General features: G+C 47.5%; 1 protein-coding gene across 2 annotated transcripts in view; it reads left to right on the plus strand.

Annotated features, from left to right (window-relative positions):
• Nucleotides 1-21516, plus strand: part of jmjd1cb (jumonji domain containing 1Cb) — a 140411-nt gene that overhangs the window by 35649 nt on the left and 83246 nt on the right. For both annotated transcript variants that reach the window (XM_079293659.1, XM_079293660.1), the window contains exon 2: nt 11937-12122. In XM_079293659.1, coding sequence (XP_079149785.1) covers nt 11937-12122 — 186 coding nt within the window. The remainder of the gene's footprint in view (nt 1-11936; nt 12123-21516) is intronic.

Genomic DNA, 21516 nt, shown 5'->3' on the forward strand with positions numbered 1-21516 from the left:
GCTGGTGTGGCTGCGGCTGCCGCCGGTGCGGTCGGCGGCGCTTCTTCGTCTTCTGCTGATAACAATAATGTCGATAAGGAGGATCAGAGCCAGTCTTACAACCAGCAGGCTTCTGTGGTGGCGCAGAACCTCACTACATCTGGTACCGAAGCACCACCACAGTCTGTAGAAGTTTGTGAAGAGGCAGCTACAGGTTCTGTAGGTGGAGGTCTCACCATAGCCTTAGATTCAATTCAATTCAATTCAATTTATTTTTGTATCGCCCAAAATCACAAATTACAAATTTGCCTCAGAGGGCTTTACAATATGTACACATTTGACATCCTCTTGTCCCGGAACCCTCACATCAGAACAGCAAAAACAGGAAGAATCAGCAACTAGGTTCCTTTCTACAGGAGCGAGCTAAGGGAGCTTTGGTCAAGTCAAGGTTCACCAGCGTTAGGGACATGGATGCGCCTACCTCCTACTTCTTCAATCTGGAGAAGTCCGTCTCTCGAACCAAACAAATGGTGTGTCTCCGCCTCCCTGATGGTAAGATGACGACTGACCCGATTGAAATGAGACAACATGCTGTAAGCTTCTACAGCGCCCTCTTCAGGAAGGGGGACAACCACAAAGAGAGTGTTGACGAGCTGCTTCAGGGCCTTCCTCAGCTGGGCCCCGAGGACAGATTTGTCCTGGACGCCAACATCTCCCTGGAGGAGCTGACTGCTGCGGTGGGTCAGATGGCTTCTGGGAGAGCTCCTGGACTGGACGGACTGCCTGCGGACTTCTATAAACACTTCTGGAAGTGTTTGGGAGCCGACCTGTGGCAGGTGCCTGTTACCGACGACATGTCGGCATGCAGTGCTATCACTGTTACCTAAAAAAGGAGATTTGTCCTGACTGAAGAACTGGAGACCGGTGGCGTTGTTATGCACAGACTATAAACTTTTTTCCAAGGTGCTCGCCAACTGGCTTAAGAACTTTCTGGAGTCTATAATCCGCAGAGACCAGTCTTACTGTGTACCGGACAGATCCATCATGGATAACATTTTTCTCATGAGGGACTTGTTGGATCTCTGTAAAACTGTATAATATTGATGTTGGGGTTATATGATTAGACCAGGAGAAGGCTTTTGATAGGGTTGATCATAGTATTTCTTTTTTCCACTTTAAGAGCCTTTGGTTTTGGGGAAGGGTTTGTGTCACTGTTGGGTTTGATGTACAAGGAGGCTGCTTGTCTGGTGAAGGTGGGGGGCGGTTTGAGCTGTCCAGTTCAGGTCCAGAGAGGCATCAGACAGGGATGTCCTATCTCTGGACAGCTATATTCCATTGCCATTGAGCCTCTTCTGAATAGGTTGAGATCCCATCTATCAGGACTAATGTTACCTGGGCTGCCTCAGCGGCCCTCGCTGGTGGTGTCAGCATATGCTAATGATATTTAGTTGTTCGTCAAAGACCAGAGGGATGTCCAGGTCCTAGGTGACAGTTTAGATTTGTTTGAGGGGGCATCTTCAGCGAAGGTAAACTGGGGAAAAAGTGAAGCTTTGCAGGTTGGGCAGTGGGCAGACAAAGAAATACCAAAGCTACCAGGAAGCATCAGATGGGGAAGGCAGGGCTTGAAGGTTTTGGGTGTTTTTTTGGGAACAGAAGAGTTTCAAAAACAGAACTGGGAGGGTGCTATGGAGAGAGTGTGTACCAGATTGTCTAAATGGAAATGGCTGCTACCTCAGCTCTCTTACAGGGGGAGGGTCCTAATTGTCAATAACTTGGTTGCCTCGACCCTTTGGCACAGACTGGTAGTCCTGCCTCCACCACAGGGCCTGATTAAAGACATCCAGAGGGCAGTTGTGGACTTCTTCTGGTCAGGGCTTCACTGGCTGAGCTCTGCGGTGCTGTACCTGCCGGTCCAGGAGGGAGGGCAGGGCCTGGTGGACATCGCATCGCGAATCACAGCCTTCAGACTGCAGACGGCTCAGAGACTGCTGTACAGTTTCGGCCTGCCATGGACGGATACTGCCTGTGTGCTACTGAGGAGGGCCGGACGCTTAGGTTATGACAAACACCTGTTCCTGCTCCAGCCCCAGTCAGTGGATCTAACTGGTCTGACACGTTCTATCAATCCGTCCTACAGGCGTGGCAGGTTTTTACAGTCCATCGGATAGCTGTGTCGACACCAGGAATGTGGCTCTTTGAGGAGCCGCTTTTTGGAAGCAGCTATATCACATCCCAGGTCCTGACGTCCGTCAGCCTGAGATCCAGACTGAGAGAGGCCGGCTGTGTGAAGCTGGGTCATCTGATGAAGACCTCCATCCCTCAACTTGCGGAGCTGATTAACATCCGGTCCAGCAGGCTGCTGCTCAGGCTGGTGGAGGAGGTCTGTGCTTCCCTGCCAGAAGTCCTCAGAGCGTTTGTTGGAGACAGTGCAATATCTGACCAATAGGACAATGAATGTGAGTATGTCTTCCCACCCCTGGCTGTCTGTCCTGCTGTGGGACAGTGGGAGGATGAGGAGGACATCCTGCTTGTGAGGATTTATGTCGATCTCTGCTGTGTTTCCCTCAGTAGTGTCCTCCTAAGAGTCCCGCCCACTGCCGCGCCTCTCTCCGTAGGCACAGCTGTGCCTCATCTCCGGTGATCGCCTCCAGCTGCCATAAATACTCCTGTCACTCTCAACCCAGTTGTCAGTCTGTCCGTTTACCTACCTGGTATTCCGACCCGTGAGTAGTCCATTTGTTATTCTCTGAAGATCTGAAACTAACGTTGCCGCTCGTTTCTTCGACCTGCCTGCCGTACAGTGTCGAGCCTCGGGTTTTCACCTGTACGAGGAAGCCTTCCAGGTCGTTCCTCGGAGATCAACTGTTTAGTCTAGGCGTTCCTGTGTCGAGCCTCGGGTGTCACACAGACGATCCAGCCTGTCTGCCAGCCGCGGACGCGGACCGGCCACTTCCTGGCTAAGATCCGAGCGGAGCGCGAGGACGCCTCCGTATCGACGTTGACAGTTTTCCTGTCGGCTTCGTCTGCCGCTCCGCAGGATTAGCCACTTTCCGGCTTGGAACCGGCCGGAGGCGTGAAGACGCCTCCTATTGACTTTGTCCATTTCCTGTTTTTTCCCTTGACTGGGAGAAATAAACGAACCTTGGTTTTGAAATAGAACTTTGCTGTCTGAGTCTGCATTTGGGTCCGTGAAACACCCCACAACATAACACTGCTGTCTCTAAAGACACCCCAGTTGGGGGACTTTGAGACTCTGGGGAGGAAAGCAGCGTATAAAGTCAGTGTGAAAGTCTCTAACTTGCGCTCTCTGGCAGGAGTGAGGGTGTCGAGGTGGACCGAGTTTTTTGGCAGGGCATCCTCCCCAAGGGGCTGTTGGCGGTCCCTGTACAAACCCCCTGTAGACAAACAGACAGGAGACCTCTAGTGGAGGATTGTACATGGGGCCATAGCTACAAACAGGTATCTGGTGCACCTCGACCCTGGCTCAGGGGACAGCTGTCCTTTTTGCTCACAGACAGAAACTATCCACCATCTGTTCGTTGAGTGTTCCAGGCTGGTGAGACTCTTCAGCCGCCTGAAGGCGTGGTTTCAGGGCTTAGGAGAACACTTTTCTTTCTGTCTTTTTATCTATGGTCCAAACTACTCTGCTAAAAAGAAATCTGTCCACACACTATTGAATTTCCTTTCAGGACTGGCCAAACTAGCAATTTGGAAAACAAGGAAAAACCGGGTGAGGGGTGTAGGGTCAGAGGACGTGAGCTTGATGCTGACCGGACGGCTGGCTGCTCGGCTCAGGGTGGAGTTTGGTTTCTACAGTCTGACAAAGAAAACTGAACTCTTTGTGAACATTTGGGCTCTGAACGACGTGCTGTGTTCAGTCAGAGACAATGCTCTGGTTCTGAACCTATGAGTTATGTTTTTTTTTAGGTTTTTGTTGTTTTTTTTGCGTGAATTAAGTTTGGTGTGATAAACAGTAAAACTCTGTAAATGGAACTTACAAAAATTAATAAAGATACATTTTAAACCTCTGTCTCTCTCTGTCTATCTGTCTCTCTCTGTCTGTCTCTTTCTGTCTCTCTGTCTGTCTCTCTCTCTCTGTCTGTCTGTCTCTGCCGCTCTCTCTCTCTCTGTCTGTCTGTCTCTGCCGCTCTCTCTCTCGCTGTCGCTCTGTCTCTCGCTCTCTCTCTGTCTCTCTGTCTCTCTCTGTCTCACTATGTCTGTCTCTGTCGCTCTCTCTCTCTGTCTCTCTCTCTGTCGCTCTCTCGTTCTGTCTCTCTGTCTCTCTCGCTGTCTGTCGGTCTCTGTCTCTCTCTCTCTCTCCTCCACTGATTGATATTCTGCAGCAGCAGCATCATTTGGTCTGTTGTCAGGGAAGGAGAGCCTTGGTTACGCCGGTGGTAGACTAGTCACTCAGTTTCCAAGCAGCTGGACTCTCCTCTCTTTCTCCTTTTCTCTTCATCTCATCCACCCTCCTTTTTGTGTGCTATATATTGCCCTTAGTTGCATTATCCAGGTTCTTCTCCATCACGGTGCATCTTCACCTCCTCTTTGTTCTTGATATCACATCGCTCCGCGCTTCATGTTCCCTCACTGCTGATGCTCTCCCCTTCATCATCCCCTTCTTCCTCCCCTCTGTTTCCTGCTTCTCTTTGTCCGTTTCCTCCCCCACGCTATTGAATCCATTTCTTTCATCATTCTCTTTCCTTCATTGCATAAGTATCAGATTCATTCTTTCTTGCCTCCTTTCTCCATTAAAAATCAAATCAAATGTCGCTCTTCTGATGACCAGCGGTGTCTCCTTTTGTCTTGTTTTCTTGTCCTCTTGTGTCCGTGTACACACACCACGTTCCTCCTTTGGTACTTTGTTGTTTTACTCTGATTGCATGTGTTATCGTCTCACTGAGTGTTTCCTTCATGCGTCTCTTTTCACCCTGGTTTCCCTCTTTAATGAGACATTCTCATTCCTCATCCGTCTTCTTTTTTATTTGTCAGATAATTACTTGTTAGTTTCCTATGATCCACTGTCCTGTTGTCTCATTCTTTGCCTCTTCTGAGGATCTGCAGGTCTGTGCGACTCGTCTTTCTTCAGGCTCAGCTGCTGCCTTTAGCTCTGCTCTCATGTCCGTCCCTCCACTGACGGCTCTGTCCTCCTCCACTAGTGGACCGACGCTTATCGAGCAGTTGATTTACTAAACTGAGGAATCACACCAAAGTAACATCTGAAATCTACTTTACCAGATATGTCCTCACCAGGTTTATGGAAACATGTCATTCAGCATGAGAAACACATGAAGAGCGACGAATAGAGGAAAGAAGCGCTCGTCGGCTCACACTGCTTCCCTTTGGGTGCCCGGTCTATGAGTTGACTTACATTAGCTACCGTACATTTGAGGTCACGTGTGCTGCTCCAGTGCACACAGTTAGCCGCAACACCGGTGCTATATGAAGCACCATGCCATTCAAGTAGGTCTATGCTAGGTGTGCAGGGAAACTACTAATGATAGTTATCTGCCTCATATCAAGTCCTCCCTTTGAGAGATACTTCAAAGTCTTTTCAGGGTTGTTGTCAGAAATTGGGCGATGTAATCAAGTCAGAGTTCTTCCACCAGAATCAATGTATGTACACACTCAGCTGTCAGTGCATGAGGTCCTGCAATGAGTCCTACCTCCACCAAGGCTCTGATGGTCAGCTGTGTCTCAGGTGTGGGTGCCTGTGGTCTTATTGGATTCTGCAGGTCATGTTGAGAGATGTTCACATTGAGCCCAGTAATATCAGGGTAGACTAGATATTAGAAACGTCTCACTGATGAGGTGTCCCTTTATTCCAATGACCACATTCCAAGCACTTCATCAACAACCTTCTGTGGTATTAGTTATGAGGCACTGCATACCGACAATAATCCCTTCAATGCACAAGTGGTTGACGATAAGAAGGCTTGTTTGTGCTCACGTTGCTCCGCTAGTTGTAATTCTGTGTATGTGCACTTCTTGTTCTGTGCGTGTGCAAGGTCTACGCATTGCGGGGGCGATGGGTGAGGGTGGGGGGGTAAAGGGATAGAGGTATCCTTTTAGCCTGGCTGGTCTACATGTTGTCTGTCCAGTAGGGCTGCACAATTAATATAATTTGAATCGCAATCACGATTTGTATTGAATCACTATATGTACTACTACTGTGTGTGTCTGTGTGTGAGTGTGTCTGTGTGAGTGTGTCTGTGTGAGTGTGTGTGTGACAACTTTAAACAACAAATAAACAACTTTATTGCTGCAGAATGAAAGTAAGGCTTGTGACCTGATGCCTCCTCACACAGCGCGATCACTCAGTAAAATAAAACCCATTTTTCACATGCAACCTTATTGTGCAAATCACAAAAACAAGAAAGCTACACACAGACACACAGACACACACACACACACACACACACACACACACACACACACACACACAGTAGTAGTACATATAGTATTGTCTTCATATAGTAATCCAGTCCTGTCAGAGAGCTCAGCCTCTGTTCTCGTCTCTGTATTCTGCTTCGTTACGTGTTTGTCTCCATCTTTCTCTGGCGCTCTATTTAAAAGGCAGATGACGCCGCTCTGTCCACATTGGTCGCCTGCCGCGATGCTTTGTGCTCATTGGCTCACAGAAAGCTGATCTGCAGCCGTTAGTGAGGGGCAGATTATACGCCACTGCACCCGCTAAGCACACATGCATCACATACGCTCATGTATACGGTCATGGCCTGTATCACAGAGACACTTACATAGATCAGTGTCCACATGCATCGTCCGCACAAACACTGCTCAGCCTCTTCACCTCCTGAGTCCTGACTAATGTCCACTCATTCCTCCGGCCTTGTATCAGCCGTTGTTCTTGGCTTCGCACTCGAGGCCTTTCAATGGAACAACCTGAAAGAAGAGGCAGTCGGCTGGTGCGTTCACAGGCTGCGTGGCCTCCCGTGTCATTTTATGGGGATTGTGATGTACAGAAATGGAGAGGTTAGATAGCGATGCTGAAATTGCGCTACCCATTTCTCTTCTTTGTGCATTTTTTAATACATTCTTTAGGGATAATTTTTGTCATTGGAGGAAAATGTTGAGAAAACATTTAATTTAAGTAATTTCACAACAGTGAAGTAGTGGCTCTGGACATTCTAGATGACAACGTATAGCCCACAATGCAAGGTGTGCTTTAGGGCGGGGCTACTTGTGATTGTGATTGACAGTTTCGCTGCCGGTCGCTGTCCGGTCTGGCAGGTTTTCGTCTCCTGTGTTTCGAATTCATGCCAGTTAATTGTCACATTTTGGTCGAATAAAAATGTCTTATTCAGTGTTAGGGTGTACTTAGCTCCACCTTCTTGTCTCACCAAAACACAACAACATGGCAACGGGCAAAATGACCAACTGGAGTCCACATTAGCCCCCAAACCGTTGGGTGACATCACGGGAACTATGTCCACTTATCTACGTGTGCAGTTTTACCCCCAAAATATTTTGGCTTTGCAATGTGTTTTTAAATTAATTTTTTGCAAACTTAGATTGTACTTTACGTATACAGTAGAGATGTGTCATGCTATAGAATGTCCCTGCCGAGTAACTAAAAGCCCTCCTTGACAGCAGCCGTGATGCTGCTGTCACGATACATACATGCATGTATGATACATACATGCCTTTGTCCATCTATGGGCTCCTGAATCTTACACACACACACACACACACACACCATCTGCACACAGTGCGGAGCAGGGTCATCTCTGATGACCACTGAGAGTATGCGCTCGTCTATGTCGGTGTATCTGAAGAACAGTGTGACTCGCGGCCCGTAGTGATAGTGAGAGCCAATGTCAGCTGTGCAGTGTTTCAAGTGTGGCACCTGCTCTCCTTTGTTCTCTCTGTCTCTTATTTCTGCCCCTCTGTGGCTGATAGAAGCCGACTGGTTCAGTGTGTGTGTGTGTGTGTATGTCCAATACGCACTGCTGCCTCCCGTTACTATAGCAACAGAGTCTCCCTGTTCCGATCATGTGTGTTTTTCATGTGTGTGTGTGTGTGTGTGTGTGTGTGTGTGGACAGACGACGGCGTCGTCCTCGCTCTGGACGTGTCGAGGTTATCAATAGTCTCGTGGACAGTAATCAGTGCGTACTGTAACCAAACCACTCGCCCTGCATGTGTGTGTGTGTGTGTGTTTCAGGCTGAGGTTTGACAGATTTAGAGGATCAAGGCTTGTCACACAGCTGCTGCCACTCCGGCACACACACACACACACACACACACACACACACACACACACACATGAAGTGATTGACGTGACGGCTTTAGCAGGAGCGTCTCACTGTCCCGGTCGTCGTCCCTCATCTTGTGCCCGACAGAGAGGGGCAGAGAGTGACATCAGCAGATTGTGCAGAGAGATAGACGATTCATATTCTGATGATGAGAAGGATGTTATAGCCTAATATATCTAATTGATCAGGTTCCGTATTAACTCTTTGCATTTGGGGTGTCAAAGTCATCATAAATGGGTGTTCACAGTTTTAACCATTCACAGGCGCTTTGAGTGGTTGAGTTTTTATTGGATGTAAAATAATAAAGACGGATGGGGAAGACCTTTTCTCGTGGTGATACTGATATTAATGATGCATTAACTCTGGAGGACGGTTATGGCAGATATAATGCTTTGACTCTGCTCACATGGAACAGAATTGGGGGCAATAGTGAAGCCATTTGAGATCATATTTGGGACTGTCTTCTGATGTGGTCATGCCATATCAGCGTGGGATTTGAGTACATTTGTGTACGCATATCGTCATATTTATCTCTATTGAAACAATATTCTCGTGATATTGACTTCAACCATATTGCCAAGCGGCCACAATCAATATTTTGTATGTATCACCCCCGGGGACAATAGAAAATGCTACAAACACGCTACAAATGTGAACGTTGAAATCAGCCGGTGGAGAGCTAGTCAACGTTAGCCGTTAGCAGCCGCTGGGTTAACAGCCCACTGTAAGCTGGAGACCAGCTGCTGAGGCAGATATCGCCCTCAGGAGCTGGTGGAGACCAAAAGCAGAGCTAACAGAGAGAGAATAGTGGACTTATCTTCATCAGGTGGACACACCTGACAGTGTATGTGTCTATAGTGGGGGCGTCAGGGGCTACAAGCAGCGATGGAGGCGAGTTCTACTCTGTGTTGTTTTATTCCCAGTACCGGCCCACTCAGCTCAGTGTAGATTGTCTCATTTGTGAAATGGAAGCACATGTGTTCCATGAGACGTATGGATCGCCATTGCCATATGTATATGATTCAGTATTATTATTAAGAGACAGGTGATTATGGGATAGAAAAGGACCAATTAGAATGCAAACAGTCCTTCACTCTGTTTAGTGTGTATGAGAGGGACTGTGCTGCATAATCAGCTGCTCAATTAGCATTTCTCCCCATCTCAGTCCTCATCCAAGCACAACACAGGACCTTGTTCACCTCAAAGTGTGGCCAGCAGTGTCTCATTTCAGGTTTAGATTCTGTTTGTTCCTTTTTAGACTCTCTCTTATTTTTGGGATGTGGCAATCTGTAAAAAAATAAATAATAATAATCATCAACAACGGATTACAGACGGTCCACATGTGTTATTAATGTGTCCGATCATTCTCGTGATGCCATGTGGTGTTGATTATCAATGGGTTAGCTGATCAACAGGAAATGAATGAACGGTAGCAGCGTTGAGCCGCTCTCTGCTCTGTATCTTTAGAGTTGTGATTACCTTCAGGGCTCAAATGATTCCTGGAGACGGAGCTAGTTAGCCGTTAGCCGTTAGCAGTACAGTCCTGCTTGGCTATGTAACGGAGCTAACGGCTAACATCAGCAGAGGTTGAAGAGTTACATCATGATGCGTTCAAGCTCTGCGTGGTAAAAATGAGTATTGAGCAAAGGTAAACTATGACATTACCATGATGCGTTCACATGTTGTCGTGTAAAATGTGTTTTTTGGTGAGAAACTTGAATGACTCCAGTTGTTTGAAGGAACATAGATAGATATTAGAGAGGGATTTATGAGCTGGTTAACTCTATAACACAGCTTATAATATATAATCGAAACTAACAATGCCGTGAATATTCTTTTTTCTTTCTATTGAAGCAAACATTTATTTTTCAATCATTTGAATTGTTCCGTCTTATTTTCTCTGTTGTATATTTCCTATTGCTCCTCAATAAAGCAAACGTGTTTTTATCTGATTAATCCATGGAGTACGTAGTCCATCAAATACTCTGCAGCCCTGATTATCTCTAAGCTGATGAAGGGATGAAGAGAATTGATGAAGGGATGAAGAGAACAGCTGATGAAGGGATGAAGAGAACAGCTGAGACGGGATGAAGAGAACAACTGATGAAGGGATGAAGAGAACAGCTGATGAAGGGATGAAGAGAAGAGCTGAGAAGGGATGAAGAGAACAACTGATGAAGGGATGAAGAGAACAGCTGAGAAGGGATGAAGAGAACAGCTGATGAAGGGATGAAGAGAACAGCTGAGAAGGGATGAAGAGAACAGCTGAGACGGGATGAAGAGAACAACTGATGAAGGGATGAAGAGAACAGCTGATGAAGGGATGAAGAGAACAGCTGATGAAGGGATGAAGAGAACAGCTGATGAAGGGATGAAGAGAACAGCTGATGAAGGGATGAAGAGAACAGTTGTGACGCTGACTGAGTGAGCTGCCAGGTAAGAGTGATACATGACAGATAGAGGTCTGGAATGAATTAGATGAACGGCTCGATAGAGGCTGGTGGAGCATGTGACGGTGCTGGACTAGATCCGCTGAGGGTCCACTGATACAGAGACCAGGGATCAGTGGAGACGCATGTGGGCGCCGTGTGGTCATAACGCCAGGATAACAATGTACAGACAGGTGGTAATACACACAGACTGCAGTAACAGCACACAAAGGGAAGACCCGCTCAGGTAGCCGCCTCCGTGCCTGCTGGCAGGGAGCGATCGCTCAGTCGACTGCAGCAGTGCATCATGGGAGAGGAGAGGGGGAGGGCGGGAGGCTGATTGAGGAGAGATGCACTCGTTGATCCCTTCTCTCTTTCTTTCTCTCTCTCTCTGCCCATAGAGAGAAGAGTGGGGGTGGGGTGGGTTGTATAGAAGGAGTGAGGGAACAGGGATGAAGATCAGACGGAGGAGGGAGTGAAGATGAAATGAGATGAAGAAAGGAAGATGGCTAACACACACACACACACACTATCACAAGGACTCATGCAACAGTCTAATATTTGTACAGTCAGGAGGTTGCAATGTCTGAATACCAATACATTATTGTTGACTCTGATCAAACTGTGTTTAATATGATCAACAGCTGCTGGTGCTTCACTCATTCATCCAAACCCTTTTTTTAATCGTTTATATTTTGATATTTTTTATTGGTGAAGTAATGTGACAGAATAAAATACATATAGTGACATAAACATCAAAGACAGACATACAGACAATAACATGAAGCGGCTGTGATGACGTCTGTAATGACATGATAAGAGCTCGAGAGTATCGATTACATATTTCTTATTGTTCATATGCCTTCTGAATGTTTGTGTGTGTTAATGTGCATACTTCTGTACACTTTGATTCTTATATGCAACTGAACGATTAAGAAAAAACATATTTTGACTGATATCATTGTTGTTATTCTGACTGAAAAACATATTCAAATGATTATGGTGTGATTCTGTACCAAACAAAGTCTGTAGAATATGATGCAGCGCTACAGCGTTTCCTTTAAAGTGGCGTTTGTAACACTTTATGATAAATGTTGCACCTCCTGTGCACACTGATTCTCTGACTTCTCCTCCTTGTCCCTCTTCTTCTTCCTCTTCTCTTTCTTCTCAGTCTAATACAATGTATCAATACGCAGGTCTAACAAGCATAGCCAAATGTTGCCGCTGACAGTTGCCTCTCTGTGCCGTGTGCAGGTATATGTGGAGTTCGATGACCAGGAGTGGGAGAAGAGAGAGTGGGTGAAGGTCTATGAGGATTTCCAGCTGTTTCTGCTGGAGCACCAGCTGGTCTGGGCCAAGAGGAAGGAGGGAGCAGGAGGAGGAGCAGGAGGAGGACTGCTTCAGGGAACCAAGGCCAAACACATACAGTGGCCTGCCCTGGTAAGACCTTTGTGTTTCTATTTATAGGCCGGATGCAGTAATAGAAGGAGGACCACCCTTGTGGATGCTTCTTGATGCTGGCTCTGCTGGTTTGTGTGTTTGTCTTCGTGGTGACCCTGCTGTGTTCACCAGCTGTGTCTGTGGAGCCTATTTCATCCCCGTTGTTTGGGACATTGGCACGCTTTTCCAATTCTTTGTTGTTTTGAGACTAACTCCTCTGCAGCTGAGCTACTGAACAGGTTTGCCTCAAGTAGCCAGGAAGCTAGAAACTAGTGTGAAAGAGCCGATAAAGAGAGGCGCGTGTGCACAGCAGCTAGAGGGCAGCGAGCGAGAGAACAAAACTTCATTTGCTATTTGGTAAAATGCAGCTACGCACTACAGCCGGAATACATAATGATCCAACACTGAGCAGATCCTCTATTACACCATGTATACAGAGAACAACACGTGGCTGTGTTTCCTTGTGTTCCTTGTGATTGGTCTAATTGTTGGAATGCTGTTAAGCATTCCAAAAATGTTCAGCTCTTTCAGCAGAGGGGTGCTATCTCTCTTCATATTTCTAACCTTTACACTTTTTGAATTATGAAGCTTTTAGCAACTTTTTTTTTTTTTCAAATCCTCTTAAACTTCTTCAACTTTCAAATCCTTCAACTTCATCATACTTTCAGCGACAGACACCATTTCAACTTTCAAATGTTGAGAAAACCATGAACTATTGCCGCATAATTCAGCTTTCTGATATCTTTTAAACTTTTTGAACTGCAGCAATTTTACTTTTATGATTTTCAGCCCTTTTCTGACTTTATAATGTATTGCGCAGCTTAGAGGGCACCAATTAGTGATGTTGATAAACACACAGACACACATGCACTCCTCTCTCTCACTCACTCACGCACTCTCTCTCTCTCACACGCACACAAGCACGCTCTCTCTCTCTCTCGCACTCACGCACGCTCTCTCTCTCACACACGCACGCACGCTCTCTCTCTCGCTCTCTCTCGCACGCACGCACGCTCTCTCTCTCGCTCTCTCTCGCACGCACGCACGCTCTCTCTCTCTCTCACACACGCACGCACGCACGCTCTCTCTCTCTCTCACGCACGCACGCTCTCTCTCGCACGCTCTCTCTCTCTCGCACGCAGGCATGCTCTCTCTCTCTCGCACGCACGCTCTCTCTCGCACGCACGCTCTCTCTCTCTCGCACGCACGCTCTCTCTCGCACGCACGCTCTCTCTCTCTCGCACGCAGGCACGCTCTCTCTCTCTCGCACGCACGCTCTCTCTCGCACGCACGCTCTCTCTCTCTCGCACGCACGCACACTCTCTCTCTCTCTCACACGCACGCACACTCTCGCTCTCTCTCTCTCTCACACGCACGCACGCTCTCTCTCTCTCTCGCACGCACGCACGCTCTCTCTCTCTCTCACACGCACGCACGCTCTCTCTCTCTCACACGCACGCACGCTCTCTCTCTCTCTCGCACGCACGCACGCTCTCTCTCTCTCTCACACGCACGCACGCACGCACGCTCTCTCTCTCTCTCACACACGCACGCTCTCTCTCGCACGCACGCTCTCTCTCTCGCACGCAGGCACGCTCTCTCTCTCTCGCACGCACGCTCTCTCTCGCACGCACGCTCTCTCTCTCTCGCACGCACGCACACTCTCTCTCTCTCACACGCACGCACACTCTCGCTCTCTCTCTCTCTCACACGCACGCACGCTCTCTCTCTCTCTCTCTCGCACGCACGCACGCTCTCTCTCTCTCTCTCTCTCACACGCACGCACGCTCTCTCTCTCTCTCACACGCACGCACGCTCTCTCTCTCTCACGCACGCACGCTCTCTCTCTCTCTCACACGCACGCACGCTCTCTCTCTCTCACGCACGCACGCTCTCTCTCTCTCTCACACGCACGCACGCTCTCTCTCTCTCTCACACGCACGCACGCTCTCTCTCTCACGCATGCACGCTCTCTCTCTCTCGCACGCACGCACGCTATCTCTCTCTCGCACGCACGCACGCTCTCTCTCTCTCGCACGCACGCACGCTCTCTCTCTCTCGCACGCACGCTCTCTCTCTCTCTCACACGCACGCACGCTCTCTCTCTCTCACGCACGCACGCTCTCTCTCTCTCTCACACGCACGCACGCTCTCTCTCTCTCACGCACGCACGCTCTCTCTCTCTCTCACACGCACGCACGCTCTCTCTCTCTCTCACACGCACGCACGCTCTCTCTCTCACGCACGCACGCTCTCTCTCTCTCGCACGCACGCACGCTATCTCTCTCTCGCACGCACGCACGCTATCTCTCTCTCACACGCACGCACGCTCTCTCTCTCTCGCACGCACGCACGCTCTCTCTCTCTCTCACACGCACGCACGCTCTCTCTCTCACACGCACGCACGCTCTCTCTCTCTCGCACGCACGCTCTCTCTCTCTCTCACACGCACGCTCTCTCTCTCTCTCACACGCACGCACGCTCTCTCTCTCACGCATGCACGCTCTCTCTCTCTCGCACGCACGCACGCTCTCTCTCTCTCACACGCACGCACGCTCTCTCTCTCACGCACGCACGCTCTCTCTCTCACGCTCTCTTTCTCTCACACGCACGCTCTCTCTCTCTCGCACGCACGCTCTCTCTTTCTCTCGCACGCATGCGCTCTCTCTCTCTCTCACATGCACGCTCTCTCTCTCTCACACGCACGCACGCTCTCTCTCTCTCTCACACGCATGCACGCACACTCTCTCTCTCTCTCACACGCACGCACGCACACTCTCTCTCTCTCTCTCTCACACGCACGCACGCACGCTCTCTCTCACACGCACGCACGCACGCACACTCTCTCTCTCTCTCTCACACGCACGCACGCTCTCTCTCTCTCACACGCACGCACGCTATCTCTCTCTCTCTCTCACACGCACACTCTCTCTCTCTCTCGCACGCACGCTCTCTCTCTCTCTCGCACGCACGCTCTCTCTCTCTCTCACACGCACGCACGCTCTCTCTCTCTCTCTCTCTCTCTCACACGTACGCACGCACTCTCTCTCTCTCTCACACGCACGCACGCTCTCTCTCTCTCTCTCACACACACGCACGCACACTCTCTCTCTCTCTCTCACACGCGCACACTCTCTCTCTCTCTCTCTCTCTCTCTCACACGCACGCACGCTCTCTCTCTCTCACACGCACGCACGCACGCTATCTCTCTCTCTCTCTCTCACACGCACGCTCTCTCTCTCTCTCGCACGCACGCTCTCTCTCTCTCTCGCACGCACGTACGCTCTCTCTCTCTCTCTCACACGCACGCTCTCTCTCTCTTGCACGCACGTACGCTCTCTCTCTCTCTCACACGCACGCTCTCTCTCTCGCACGCACGCTCTCTCTCTCTCTCACGTACGCACGCACTCTCTCTCTCTCTCTCACACGCACGCACGCTCTCTCTCTCTCTCTCTCACACGCACGCACTCTCTCTCTCTCTCACACGCACGCACGCACGCACGCACTCTCTCTCTCACGCTCTCTCTCTCACACGCACGCACGCACGCTCTCTCTCTCTCACACGCTCTCTCTCTCTCACACACACGCTCTCTCTCTCTCTCACACGCACGCACGCACTCTCTCTCTCTCTCACACGCACGCACGCACGCACACTCTCTCACTCTCTCTCTCTCTCTATTCTAATAAGTTTCCTGATTCGAGTGACATTTACATACACCGCGACACAAGAGGGAGAGACGAGGAAAGACATGGCAGAGCAGGACAATAGTCATGTAAGCTGTAAAAGATAAAACAGTACAATCTCCAAATGAGAAAGTTTGCCAGAGCTATCAGAGTCTCTCTCTCTCTCTCTCTCTCTCTCTCTCTCTCTCTCTCTCTCTCTCTCTCTCTCTCACTAATTCTTTCCTCTCTCTCTCTCTCTCCCTGTCTCATACAGTCATTCAGGTCTTAGAGACTTTTAGAGGACCCCCCCCCACACACACACACACACCCCATTTCAAAATAAAAGCCCCAAAGAGTGAATTCTAATTGAAATGCTTGCGATGAAGCCAGGCATTTAATAACCTCTGTTGATGTGTGTCAGACATTATGATTATGTCTCCTCTCCCCCTTTCCCCCCCACCCAGCACCACCCTTTCAAAATAAAAGCCCCATGGATTAACTGTATTTAAACAAGCTCAAAATTAGGCTTTTTTGTTAAAAAAATGAATGCTCTTACTAACACTGCGACAACTACTACTGCTGCTGCTAATATAGTATTACTGCTACTACTACTTCTACTATAACTTTTGCTGTTGCTACTATTACTACTACTGTTACTGCTATTACTGCTACCATCAATATTATTACTACCACTACTGCTATTACTACCACTGCTACTATTACTTATACGACAACTGCTACTACTACTACTGCTATTCATGCTACTAAAAGTAGTAATACTACTACAGCTATTAGTACGAGTGCTACTAGTACTACTACTACTGCTACATCTTCTACTGCCATTACTATTGCTACTACTACTACTACTACTACTGTGATATTAAATACTATGACCAATACTACAGCTTTTACTATGACTACTGATACTACGTCTTCTACTACTTCTTCTAATTACTAATACTTCTACTACTAATAATACTTCTACTACAACTTCTACTACTACTACAAATATCACTACTACTACTACTAGTACTTATTCTAATGCTACTAATACTTCTACGAATAATACTTATACTACAACTTATACTACTACAAATATCACCACTGATGAATTTTTTTAAGCCACCGAAACTGTTCAAATATCAAAATGTTCAGCTCTTTCAGGAGAGGTGTGATATGACTTTTCATATTTGTAATCTTTAAACTCTTTGAATTATTAAGCTTTTTGCAATTTGTTTTTGCGATTAATTTCAGTTTTCAGCATTCCAACGCATTTTCAGCAGGAAATGCTTTTTCTAGTTCTTTCTCACTGTTCTTCAGATGCAGTGGTGGGCCGTCAGGGCCTGCAAGGCCTTCTCTGCTGGCCCAGACAGAATCACAAAGTTATAGCTATTTTATAATTTAATAATTGTTCTGAAATACACTACATGTATTATAATTGATCATAATATTTTCCCCATTATCTTATTTTCTCATTGCACAGCTCCTGTCTTCCTCAGTTGCTCTGCTTCCAGTGCAGCTTGTTTTAAGTAGAGCTTTTATCCAATCAGATCTCACCTCTGTGTCTCTAGGTAAGAACAGAGCCAGAGGCCTGCAGAGTCTCAAGTTCATCCATCTGCAGTTTAAGTGAATGGGGACGATATTGTTGATAGGCATAGTGTTCAACCAATCAGATCTTTAGTTTGACATGTTGGGCGTATTCTTTGATGTGCTTTGGTGTGGTGCTGTGGTTCCAGTGGTGTTTCTGTTGTAATCTGTGTATCACACTATTCCTCACGCACACACTGCATCACACTGTACACACACCACACACACCACACACACCGTACACACTGCACACACCACACACACCGTACACACCGCACACACTGTACACACCGCACACACCGTACACACACCGCACACACCGCACACACACCGTACACACTGTACACACCGCACACACCGCACACACACCGTACACACCGCACACACCGCACACACCGTACACACACCGCACACACCGTACACACCGTACACCGCACACACCGCACACACCGTACACACCACACACACCACACACACCACTGGACTGTGTAGAACACGCTGAAGCGGCGTGGAGGATGTGTGTTTGTCCGTGCAGGGATCTGGTTCAGCAATGGTTGACACTGACGGCATATCGTTTTGGATCATGTGTGTGAATGGCTGTGAATGTGTGCGCACAGAAATGTGATTCACTGTTTTGATTATGTAACAGCACAATGCACAGCACCATCTGGCTCACGCATGGGAGATAAGAGTTCAGAGACTTACACACACACACACACACACACACACACACACACACACACACACACACACACACACACACACACACACTCTCTGTCTGGCTCCTCCTCCTGTGTTTTTAACCCTCATTCGTCACATAACTGCCTCTCTGTTGCTATTGTCATAGCAACAGCATCACAATCTAGTGCAGACACACACACTCAGGTGGTTTATGCAGCCGTAAAGCTCAAGAATCAGTGATTTCTGCAAAGAAGATGTTCAATGACGCGTTTCAATGAATAACAATGAAATGGAAAGATGAAAAGAATCCCAAGTGAAGCACATTTCCTTTCTCTTTGAATCTTGCCGTTGGGATCGTATGTTGACGATTGAAATGTTTGATCAATGATTGTTTTTTTCCTGCGCCGATATTAAGATTTGTTACCCAGCCTTCTATCATAACTACGATGCACTAAGAACATTCTCTAGAATCTACAAGTGACCCTGAATGACGCCCATCTGCGTTCTGTCTGCTCAGCAAAAGCCTGGTTAACGTCATGGATATGATTTTGATTGTGACATTAAGAGGTGAGATGAAATGGAAACGTAACCCCCCACCCTGATAGAGAGCGCCGCCTTAAATCAACAGACAGAAGCACTTCTTCTCTCACGCTGAACCACTGAAGCTTCTGCTTCATGGAACCGTGTTGACAACAACAAGCTGTTTTCAAATAACGATTGTAATAAATGACCATCGAAATGAAATACACATTCTACAGACTTAACGTCTTTGTTTGGTCCAGATCCCCAGTATAGTCACTGGTAATATGTTTGTCAATGAAAATGAGCATAATGATGTAAAGATAATCATAAGATCACAGTGATCACAGTTCTATATTCATGTAGAGTCCTTCAGCCCTGGTGCATGTTGACCCTCAAGCCGTTGGGGGCGGTTTTCTCTCCTGTCATGTTTCCATAAGTCCTGCTCCTCTATGGAAACACAACAATGACTGCAGCATGCCATCAATCATAACAAAAGAAAGGAACGCAAGTTGAATTTCTTTCATCATTTCTTTTTACAAAGATTGGCAAACAATGAAATCAATATATTCAACATTTTTCCAAGTTCCCACAAGTGTTACCAACGTTGGATAAAAATGGAGGCTCCACGTGCGCCATATATACATAAATATATAGTTTAATATATATATATGCAGTATATAAACTATTCCCATTTGTACAACCTGTACTGAACCTCTCTCTCGGCTCTGGGACTCACAGAGTGGTGTCACATGACTGTCGGTCTCAGATGAGTTCATCACGGAGGAGTTTAGAATTGAATGGTTTCCAGTAAAGGTTTATTTGGGGAAAAATGTTAAACAAGACATGTAGAATAAAATGTTTTTGATCAAATATCACAATTGTAAGCTTAGTTTCGGTTGCATTTCTGAAGGAAGCTTTCGCCACAGATGATGTGTTCATGGACCGTCAGCTGTGTGTAGTTTCTCGATTATTTAAAGAAAACGTGGGTTTTGGGGTTCTTGAGTGAAGTGTTCAGAGTGTGACTGGCTTGCACATGTGCAGGCTCTGAACGCGTCTGCAGGAGCACCGCTGTTGATTATCAATGACACATTCACGTAGAAGCAGACCCTCCACACACACAGATTAGCCCTCACACAGACAGAGCCAGCACATCGCTGGTCTAGTTATTACGAAGTTACATAACTACGTGACCTCCACACACACACACACACACACACACACACACACACAGTGTCTCTCTGTCTTCTCGTGGTCATTGTTGGCCTGCATCTCTTTTACTCTCTCCGTGTCTCTCTGTCTTGTGCTTTCACTCAGCTTTGGCAGCTTCCACAGATGTGTCTTGTGATTGACAGCTTTGTGTGTTATCAGCGGGTAAATCTGAGTTTCTAGTCTGCACTGTGTGTGCATGAGCATGCACATTCATTTTGCAATATGAGAGTCTGCTATTTGAGAGCTGCTATTTGGTGTTTAGGCCGTTAATCTTTAACTGAAAATAATCACTCGTGATCCATAATCAGTCAGTTGTTTTAGCTCCACAAGTAGGTCATTAAGTTTCCTTCTTAAAGCTGATATCAGTGTGACAGTAAACGCGAGCATAGCCCGCTGTGGAGAAGAAGAAGGACAGATAACAGCTGATCACAGCAGAGTGGGGACACAGGGATGAGTGGACGGATGGAGGACTGACAGCAGCGAAGTGGTCTCTGGTCCCGTTGTCGGAGCGATCAGTGCTGCCGTGACGCTAACGACGGTGGTCTTCACAGAGCGTGATGCTGGACATGACCACGGCTGAGGCTGTGTCTGCGGTGTGGAGTTACACCAAACACTTGTTACTATTGGGAACCCTAATAGGAAGAAGATAATGGATAGTTTGATGGTGTTCTCTACATCCATACTTGTTGTGGGGATGATTAAGTCATGACTTCTTACCAGCATCACCACATTACTTGCTGTTACTTCCTGAAGACAGTGGTGAAGATAACTGAATGGTGGGCAGGTGTTAGAGAAGGTAGGCAGTGGCACTCTCTCATGTTATCCTCAACTATTTAATTTTCATCGTCACCGTGCTTCTTTCCAGGGCAGACGGCTGCACGAGAAGGACCGATTGTTACATAATGTACAGTACGTGCTGTTGGGCTGTAGAACATTTAAACCCACTTCACATCCATCAGCCAGTTGACGCTTTCTGATTGGCTGAGGACCATTGCCTAATGCTGCGTTCACACCGGTCGCGTTGATTTTTTGACGCACTGCAAAAAAGCGTCCAACGCACTGCACAATCGCGTCCAACGCGCCGCCGGTTGTGTTCACACCAAACGCCGCAAAATCGCTCCGTGCCGGAGAGGGGGCGTGGTTTATCGTCCTGGAAGCCGTTCACCTGGCCGCCATTTCTTTCCGCTGTCAACCGTGAAAGGAATAAGGACAATTGCTGCTTTGTACGTGTTGTGGAAGTCCCTCAAACATCGGAATGCCAAACGCCGTCATGTCTGGTTCATAATATTGTTCAGAGGAGCTCCGTGGATTGTATCGAGCTGTATTCACTGTCTAGCAAGCCACCGGTCGCTGTTTACTACAGCTGTAGGAACACAAAATAAACTGATTTGGCTGTGATTCAACGGCAATAAACCAACAAAAAGGGACTCCGAAATAACTACATAATGATGCCGATTTGTACTTGTCTTCTCCGACAAAAAGGGACTCCGAAATAACTACGTAATGATGCCGATTTGTAGGTTACTGGTCTTCTCAATGGAGCTCTGATGGATCGGTGCTAGGTTATGCTAACATCGTAGCAGCTCCACCAGCACTCAATAACGTCACGTAGACGTAAATACGGCAGTGTCTATTCATTGTTTGTACCGTATGGTTTACACACACACACACATGTATACACATAGTTTGGTCCGGTCTCTATTGATATGAGGTATCGTAGAGCTCTGGGTGA

This window comes from Melanostigma gelatinosum (genome assembly GCF_949748355.1).
Source record: "Melanostigma gelatinosum genome assembly, chromosome: 21".
NCBI classification, from domain to species: domain Eukaryota; kingdom Metazoa; phylum Chordata; class Actinopteri; order Perciformes; family Zoarcidae; genus Melanostigma; species Melanostigma gelatinosum.